The sequence below is a fragment of the Polyodon spathula genome, chromosome 3 (assembly GCF_017654505.1).
Source record: "Polyodon spathula isolate WHYD16114869_AA chromosome 3, ASM1765450v1, whole genome shotgun sequence".
NCBI classification, from domain to species: Eukaryota; Metazoa; Chordata; class Actinopteri; order Acipenseriformes; family Polyodontidae; genus Polyodon; species Polyodon spathula.
Window position 1 is genome coordinate 40927564 of NC_054536.1, and position 10278 is coordinate 40937841.

The window sequence follows — 10278 nt, forward strand, 5'->3', positions numbered from 1 at the left end:
TTCACTAGTAAAATGAAATGTAAAATGAATGATGCTAGATTTTAAATTAAACAGGAAGCCTCAAGTCACATCATTAAAAATAAAAAAAAATTAAGAATAAAAAGAATCCCCTAACCTTAATCGATTCATTCTTGGTGCAAAAATTGCCAACAAACCAAAAAAAAATCACTATTTGCTAAATTCACATTTAAAATGCGGAGCTGGAAGGCATTATATAAACTGCCTTTAGTATATCTGGTCAACAATATTAACAAGCAATATGGGGGAAAAAAAAAAAAAAAACATCTTTCCTTCAGGATGAGAATACAGTGGTAACCATGGCCAGCTATAAAAACGGCATGGTCTTCTCCACGATAGCATGATAAGTTTCGTCAGCAGGTGTCACACACTGAAGTTCATGAATCCCAAAAGCACAAAGCTTACACTGAGTTAAAGTTATTTTATACTGTACTGTATGACTGTAGTAGCAGCTCGAATATCCCAAAGCCTACAGTATTGCAAGAAGTTAAGCTATGCTTTTGCTGAAGAGATGGAGGTGCACCTTAATTGCTTGCATTGCTTGTATTGTCAGCCTCTCATCTTTAAAGTAAAAAGAACACAATCCTTGTAGACAGTTTAAGTTTGCAGCCACTGCACAAGTTACTTTCTTTTATCTTAACTGCAATATCTTGTATACTGTACTCGACAGATAAACAATTCAGCTAACCATTGCAGATGGTTTGGAACAGACAGCCTGTGCTGCAGATTTTCTTTGCCCCCTAATTACAAAGAAAAAACCTGCATGTGTGTTTACCAGGCATGGGCTACAGATCAGTATTGTAACAGATTTGCATTTTAGTAAATGAAGCTGAAAGATGTTTCCAGGCGGCTGTCATGCAAAATGACCCTTTCGTCAAAAAACAGTTGTAGATATTTCATTAGAATGTTTGTTTTAACACGCGCTCCAAACAAATGCTCGTTCTATTTTTATTCTGAACCCACATTTTTAAGATGGCCTTACATTTTGATACACCACATCCCAACACCTAAATACCACCTCCATTTAAAGAATGCAAATAAATCCCCCCCAAGGAATTCTACACTAGAAACACTTGCGTGAACCAGTAAAATTGTTTTGCAGTACTTTGATTTTCAAAGGGTGATTTTGTAATTTTTAAATCATTGGTGGTATACAGACAAAACACTTTTAAAGATCTACTGAACTGTATTCGTGTGTGTCCTTCTGTGTGTGTGGGATAACTCCATCCTGCAACTAAGAATTACAACATGCTTTTTCCTTTTTTTTTGTATGTTTACAGTAACTGTCTAATTCCAAGACGGACTGTAAGCCAGTATACCTCTTAAGATGAAATACTTGAATACATACATAAATATAGGATTTTAGTGGAACATACATACAGGCATGGCATCGGTGAGAGGATAGGTTAGGAGACACATTATATACTAGAATGAACTATACTTACTAGGTGCTGGGCCTTTAGGGTTAAAAAGCTAGCCAAAAATATCTCAAACGGACTTTTCTTTTTGTGAAAAGTAGTGTAGAGGGTGGTTGGGTTGACTGAGAATTGCTTTGTCATTACCACACTCTACTCATGCAGAATCAGAACTTAGAGACTCTTAAGTTCAGCCTTGTGCAGAATGCATTATGTAGTTGTTGAGAGGGTGATTTTACATTGTTACGACTTCAAGTACTTTTAGAAAGGAGGGGAGGAGAATGCAGGTGCACACAATTCTTTGGGGGAGGGGGGGTGTACTGTATGAGATTTTTATGAAGAATTTTGAATTGAGAAAAACAACGAACACACTTTCAGCCGACAACACTGTTTCTGTGGCTGACGGACACCCCTGCAAACTGCACAGTACAAGAGTGAAGGCTTTTTATACATACAGTACATGGGAAGGAAAACGCTTAAGGCCTTCACACACCGGATGCGATGCGACAAGCGAATGTGTGGTGCGACATACGGCACCACGACAAAAACAATTAAACATGTACTTTTTATACAAGCTGTTCACACTACCTGCAATATGACGGGCAACACTGAAGCGACGCAAAAAAAGGATCGCTGTCTATTTTTGCGATTTTGTCTCGCGGCAGCTAAGGAACTGACCAATGAGGAACAGCTTCCCTTGTACGCCTTCAGTAATCAAAATACTCAGAGCTGTACAACAAAGGTCACACAAATTATAAAAGACAGCAATGAGGGAGAACATCTGGCAGTCCATTTACTGGATACAGTTGCTGTGCATGATTTGTTTAGCTTTCCTGAAATAAATATTCTGAAAAGCTAATGTACTCTACATTTGTATTATTGCTGTTTAACAGGACTATATTACATGTTATTTTCTTTTTCCTAGCTGATAATACAATCAGAGGACAGTCACCTATCACAGTGCACGCTGGTGTGAATGGTACTTTCTCTGAGACAGTACCTATCTCAAATCCCAACAGCAGCGTAATATATTTGTATGGTCATTATAACAGGCTGTACAAACTGTAGTAGTAGCCTGATCTGTAATAAATGCTGAATAGTGAGCTACTGTATTCGACAACCCGATCGTAATACTGTATTTATGTGGTTTTCTCATAAAAGATACACAGAAGACAGACAATCCATTGTGTCGCAACCATTCTCCCAAAATATAATCTTTAGAAAAAAGTTTATAAAAAACAGTTACTTAACTTGCTATCATAACCTTGCTGCACTGACTAACTCAATTGACTGCAGTATCGTGTGTCATTTTAATAACTCCACAGTGCTTTACTAGACATTCGCTAATGATTTAAAGTAACTGGCAGCCAGTCGCCTCGGCTATTATTATTACTACTATTGGAAATTGACACACTATTTATCCCACGCTTATCAGACTAGAATGCTGAAAGAGCAATGTGCAAAGATCAATTCAAATATACAAATAAACACAGCAGAACTTCAAAGAGAACTATGCGACTTTGACAGCAGGATCTCATTTACAAACCACCAGACTTAATTTCAGATCTTAAAAGGTTCCCATGCTTAAGTCACTATTCATCCATCTCTTGAAGAGTAAACATTGCCCTTTGGTGTGTGCAAGACGCAGTGAGAGATAGAGGGAGCGCTTAGAAAAGAGATTTATGTAAGCCAGTGGTAAAAATGTGAGAGCTCAGCTGTGTGGTGTGCGTGGCTTATGCATCCCTAGTAATTATGTGGTCAAAAAAAAGATATATCCAGATTAACATTCTATCTTCAGACGTGTTGAAAACGGACTATTGGGCATGTTTATGAAGCTTACAAGCTCCGTTTGCTTTACTTGTGAATAGTTGTTCCTGTCAAGAAATTCTGCTGGGGTAAAACTTTCTAAAGTCATGTAAAGAAATTCTTTGGATAGGACCTTAGCAGTATAATGACTGTTTTTGGAGGAATTGCTATATCAGTTAGGAAGGGGCTGGCCAGTTCTAAAAACCCTTCCTAGTTGACATAATAATTCCACCAAAAATGAATTACATTGCTAAAGGCCCTATCCAAGGCACTTCTTTACATTCTTTAAATTTGTTTTATGTAACTACTGAATATGTTCGGTTAAGTTTCTGAGAGACAAAAATATCCCTGTAATTAGTCTTCTGGAATTTCTAGTTCAAAAGCACATTAAATAACGAAATAATGGACCAAAAGCACATTAAATAATGAACTCATACATAAACAGACTCCGTAGGCGCACGATTTATCTTTGGTGTGTTTTACTTTGTAGACATATAGAATCTACCTACCCTACACTTGAAACTCTCTCCCATTTTTGGTATTTTTTTTTAAACTTGTAATAATAATATCGTTAGGTCAATGAACGTAAACTTTGCTGATACTACTTTCACCAAGTACCTTGTGTTGGAAACAAAAACTTTCCTAGTACAGAATTGACAAGTGTCTTAAACGTTATTGGCTGCCTAATTGTAAAAACGGGTACAGTGACTGAGGTGACTCGTTTACGACACGGGTTTGTTTGTCCACATGGGTGGTGCTTCCTCGATAAAACATAAACGTTGCAGTTTAGGGTCTGGTGAGTCGGCTTACGAACCAAACCCTTTACACTAGTTACTTCTCTGGGGCGCCACCGAAGGTTGGTCCTACACTTGGCATTCTGGTTTTCATTGTGGGAAAGGTGATCTAAGTTTTTCTGGGTGGTCTTGTGAAGCTGTCACATATCAAGAAATCTAAACAATACCTTTATTATGTGTCTGACAAACACACAAAAGTACTTTTTTTTTTCTTTTTTGTAAGATCCAGGCAGTGCAAACATGAACTAGCTACTTTGTCATTGACGTTGGTAAATGTCAGCATGTCTTTATTCTTACTGTATTTCAATACAAGCCTGTGACAGAGAAAGAACGAATCTTGGTTATAAATCTCCCTCCCAACCTGTGAGGGCGCTGTACAAAGGGAACAGTGTGCCCCAAACTGGATGATCTGACAAGTCATTCCAGGGAATGGTGGAAGACGGCCATCTAGAAAGGGGGTGGAGCCACAGTACACCAAGTCATCGCCCCAGACGGGGGGCTCTGTGGCAATCGCGGACTGGAGGAAAAGCGATTGTACTCGCTAACCAAGGGGGCGTAGCTGAAGGTACAAAAGCAGATGTGGCCGAGCGAACTACTCCTTTGTTACGGTTACGAGAGAACCACTGAAGGACTTTGATATAACCGTGAGTGTTTAGTGTTTGTTTGTTTTGTCATTCTAATTGTAAATGTTTGTTCTTATTAGACGGTTAACACGTACCGGGAGCTGTCACTAAAGGCCAGCACCAACCCAGACAACACTGCACTACTGTTCACTAATAAACTGTATTTCACTGCTTGCACGTTAGCACTCACTCTGGACTTGTGATCATGTTTGTATTCTGTGTGTGTTTATACTGTGTTTATTATTTCTGGACTGAACCCTGAGTTTTCACTGTGCAGTACACATTGCTGTGTATTGCCAGGGATTATTATTTCATGGTCGCCAAACAACCCGAATTATATAACAAATAAAGGATTGTTTGGACCGTGAACTTTGTTGTCTGTCATCTGTTTAAGCATTGCACCACCTCTACAGCCTCGCTTTGCAAACCACTTTACCACAAAGCCCTAGCATGGTTCTTGTCAATGAGCACTACCCTCCAGCATTGAGACAAGTACTGCTTTTTCTACTTGACTCATTTTTTTACATTTGTTGAAATTATTTTTAATTTCTGAGGTTCTTGAAAGTATTTTCTTAAAGAAAAGTTAGAAGGCTGTTCATATTTACAATGTAATTCAGGTTCCATAGACACAACCTTCTCAGAAGAATAAGAATACAAAACACTATCGGCTTCAAAAAGGAAAACTAATAGTTTAAAATTAAATAACTTTGATTGGAACGCTATTGTTCCTTTACGCCCACCAAATTTTCACACATCCATAACATTTCCACCAGTCACAAATGTATAAATTACCAGGTATGAAGCTTAGTTCAACATTCCATTTGGGTCACTGGCAAGTTCAAAATTACCTAATATAAAAATGTCATGTGCACTGATAGGCAAAGCAAACAAATTCTTCAGAATACTTCCTTTTCCCTTTTCAGTTCCACATAAGAGTAAGTTCAAGCTACAGTCACAGGACTTTATTTGGTGAATCCGTTATCCACTGAACAAAATGAACACAGTGAGTCTGGTGCAGTAGCTCTATGGATTATTAAGCATTTCACCCCGTGCCCAGCGGTGATAAAATGGAATTTAAACCTGCTTTGAATGGCCTTCGACCAGTTCCAACCCGATAGATGTTTATATGACAAAACCAGTAGGACAGCTTGAGGTGTGCCCAATCCACCCACCTGTATCTGTTGTTTGGAGTGCAAAGTCTTCCTCTTTACACACAATTTAATACCTAGCAGACTATCAGTTCAAAATACCCGAGCAAAGACTTTGAGAAGATTTTAACTTGGCTTACATATTGCGCACATATCAAGGCACCTGAAAAAGGTTTTTAATTTATTCATGCATTTAACCACCAATAGTTCAGATTACTTTGTATTTCTAATCACAGCTGGCATTATTAGCACATTACCCTGTTTATCTTGAGAAGTGCCAGGTTTGAATGGACATGAATAAGCTACTTATTTATTAATATACTGTATTTTATTTATAATGTTTTAACTACTAAAATCTGTAGGAAAGCTAGTATGTGTTACTGTACAGGTCAACACATCAGAGGCAATCTTTTTATATCATGATATTATATATAGAGACAGCAATCAAGGCCAGTCTGGATTTGTCCCTGTATGATAAGGTGACCATATGGCTCCGCGTTCAGCGGGATAGTCTGGGACAGTTCAGGCTTTTCAACTCACAACCCAATACATTCTGGTAAACGCAGTCCTGCTTCTCAAAGGCAAGAATGGTACCTGAGACAGGTAAAATGTCACGCTGAACACTGAACACAGTTAAATTTGTATTATTTCCTACAAAATAATTTCATTGTTACTGGACATTAAACGGAAAAAAATTGTAAATGTTACTCAAAACAAACCTAGTTGATGCAAATGAAAGTAGCTAAAATAAACAATGTTCACAGGTTGCTGTATGTCTACTTCCTTAAAAGACACAGTATGATGGTTTTCTGCAAAATGTCTGTTCCACCATTATACAGCCTTACACCATTTTCTAAACTGTGTTAATTATTTCTTGCCTGAACAATTTTGCAAAACATTATTAAACCAGAAGCCATGGAGTTCTAATTTTCAGTTGATTATCATGTCAGTTATTACTTTGGGTGTTCAATGTACCCTTCCCTAAAGCAAAAACATAAATTAATATGTACCGATTTTCAAAATCTGTATGATGGTACGTGTTTGAATCCTGTAACCAATACACCTAAATCCTTAAATATAAATATAATGGGTGGGTGCAAATAAGGCCTGCATTTTGCCCCACAAAATAATGGTAAATAACTAAGTCAGGATAATCCCATGACATGAACAAAAAAAAACAAGTGCAGTTTGAGGTTGCGTTTTCATTCTTTGTTATTAAACACCTTGGACCAAACATAAACTGCTGACGTACATATAGTTGTATAGCTCTGCATAAAGGGGAGCCCTAAGAGAAACACTGAATCATAAGTTATACACTAGACTCATGTCAAGGGAATATTCAGACTTGTTCATCAATATTTCAAGGGCAAAATCCACACCTCGGTGACTCCTATGGTTTCCTGGTTCTAATTAAAACTGCTACATAAAACAAAAATAAACCATGTGATTGCCAGCCCATTTCAATGTTGAGAAACCATTCAATATTCATAATGGTACAGCAGCAGCGAAGAAGATTCAATTCAATCTCCCACTATCCAGAGAAGTATACTACTTTTTCCTGAGTGGCAATTGCCTTTCAATGAATCGCTTATGTTGTATAATCCAAGCTGTCTACTGTGGTTATCTGTGTGACTGTTGGCTGCATGCTAAACTGTAGCTGAATGAAGCATGCAAAGAAATAACTGCCTCCTACTAAATATACAAACATGAAGCAACATCTACAGGGCATGAATACATGGTTGGCTCCTCCATGCTGCATTGCCTTTCATATGAAGAGGGTTGCTGTAAACTTATTTTGAGATGCAGCATCTTGAGTTGTAAGTGTGGCTTGCTGCTTCAAATTCTATATATTTGAACTACAGCACTGAAACACACAAAGTACACAACATGATATACAGTGGGTCTTGGTCTTTTACTCTTACCGCAGTGTACTGTGTAATGAGAAAACTCTCTGCCCTTTATACAGTACACTGCCAACATTATTAATGAATACTGTAGGCTGGATACAGAATGTAGTCGATCCAACAAGATCTGGACAGATCCATTAACATTGATTTGAAAAGAGCCATGAGATAATTTTGGGGGGGGGGGCTCCTGTAACTAACAATTTATTTTCAGCTATTGGTCCAATCAATGCACTTAATATTTTTTTATTACAGAAGAACCATGCAAATCAGTTCAAACTCACTTTGCACACAAAAAGCCAGCAACTAAATAAAGAAAAAAGTGTGTGTGTGTGAAAGAGGTAGAATTAACTACAGTGTAGTTGAATTTAAATGGCAATGCAAACATAATTTCAGCTAATCATGATTTTTGTGATAACTGTGAACTGATAATGGATAACTAATACAACCAGCATCAAAGCCTAGCAGGCTGTTTAAAAACAGGGGGTCAAATAGAGGCTTGGAGGCCGCTGTGTCCTGTTGGGAACGTTAGCAATGCTGAGAGATGGTAGTGCAGGTTGTGGTGCTGATCTATCACTGGTCATTCTGGATTGAGACTAAAGCTTGTTGAAGAAATGGCAATGTCTCTTTGCAGAAATGAATTTAATTGCTGTAACTGTATTTTATAAATCTGTCACAGTAGGTATCTAGTAAAATAAACTGTAAACCTGTTCCAATTCCTAACTCTTGATTGTAATCCACATACCAGCAAGTGCTTGTATTTTTAGCAGGAAATGTAAGTATTCTTTAAGTAGGCTATACCTAAAGATGTATTGTCCTTTCATGGACTTTACTAATACTACTTTACAATATTCATTAGTTAGCTGGCTGTTTAGTCAACATAGCAAAAACTTGTTTATTTGTTCACATTTTAGTTTTCCTGAGCTTCATGTAAAAAGATTCGAGACTTCATTCTTCTGCAGGTTGCAGCAAAATCATGTCTGTATAGCTCAGGAAGGGTCATGCGCAGGCTGCACAACCTACCCCTGGGGAGAATCTAAAGAAACTGGACAGTCATTACTGCTGTATGAAGTAAGAAGTAAGCTACAAAACAATGTAGTACATGCTTACCCAGTAATCATACAGGATTATTTATGAATGTGAACAAGATTATGCAGCTTTAAGTTATTAATATATATTTTAGGGTGCACAGTATGGTATGTGCAGCAGTGCATGCTTGAAATGAGACCAAACCATGTTCAGTATTGTTCGAGCACAGGTAACTTAAAATCTTATCTTGGACAGGTACTACTTTAAAACAACAGGTGAATGAAACCGGATCTAAAAACAAATACATAGATTTGCATATGATAATCTCTTACCCAGCGTTTTGACTGCAATTTGCCTTGTCAGGGGAGGCGGGAGGTTTATGCAGACCAAATCCACATCCTGGTGCAGTAAGACATCGTCTATTCTGTTAGTGTAAAAGGGCACATTCATTTCCTTGGCCAATTCCTCTGCTTCTTCCTGGGTCCGTCCCCAAAGCGCCTTCACCGAGAAACCTTCGTTCTTCAAAAGGGGGATTATCACCCTGGCAGTCAAGCTGGTGCCAAACACCCCAACCCCGGGTAGCATGGCTACACACTCCCTCTATCACTGATTTTTACTCCCAAGTCTTCACAGTTATCATATTAATAAAAATAAGTGGTATAGTACAGCGGCGGCAGAGTGAAGCATCAACGGATACCTTGTAACATCAGGTCAACCATCCACCTGCACAAATTGACCCGAGACCCCGCATTTTCGAATCCTATCAATGACACTTCCACGTACAATCGTCGCCGTCGTCTGCTTTTAAAACATCCTCTTAGCCTTATTAAGTTGTAGCTGCAGCAAGTTTAATCGTCCATGTCTCGCTAACGTGTACTCATCTCGCTGATGAAGGAGATGTCACCTAATATTATTCCTGCAACGCCCTGTTTAATAAAACAATTTAAAAAATAAACTCCATTCCGTTCTGTAAGGTAATTAACACATGATATATACCATGTGTTATATCATTTTCTCCCACTGGCCTAAGCAGTACGTGGTTATTGATTGTTTGATGTTTCAACCCAGTCCTGCACTGTTTGTTGAATACGTCAGGCTTTGTGAATCTGTGCCCGCCCCTATTTTAACACTTTCGACTCCGGTAATTATTTTAAATTGTGTCAAAGTTTAGATCAAGAAACGCCGAAAGCCTATAACTAAAAAAAAAAAAAAAAAAAGTAAATACAGTTTGAATAAATGGCAAATATGCGGTCACAAAAAATGCTACAGTATTTTCAACACAGTAGATTTGATGTAATACTGCAAATGAACCATTTAACCTGTTTATACAGTTTGGTTGCACTTTATTACATTACACACAGTGACGGTAAGCATTGCCCCCGTTTGGTTTCAAATAGTCAATTGAACATTTTAGCTACCAGATTGTATTGCTAGGAATTAATTAAATTAAATCCCCAATGGAATACCTTTCCTTGACAACACAGATATATTCTGAACCGTAAGCTTACACGGTTAATTTGATTTACTTCTATCAAATTGTA

The 10278-nt window shown here is 37.9% G+C and overlaps 1 protein-coding gene across 1 annotated transcript in view; it reads right to left on the minus strand.

Annotated features, from left to right (window-relative positions):
- The window catches only part of LOC121313093 (glucose-fructose oxidoreductase domain-containing protein 1), a 61823-nt gene extending 52004 nt beyond the window's left edge, over positions 1–9819 (minus strand). The window contains exon 1 of the mRNA XM_041245255.1: positions 9070–9819. Coding sequence (XP_041101189.1) covers positions 9070–9322 — 253 coding nt within the window. The 5' untranslated portion in view covers positions 9323–9819. The remainder of the gene's footprint in view (positions 1–9069) is intronic.
- Between the last annotated feature and the right edge of the window lie 459 nt (positions 9820–10278).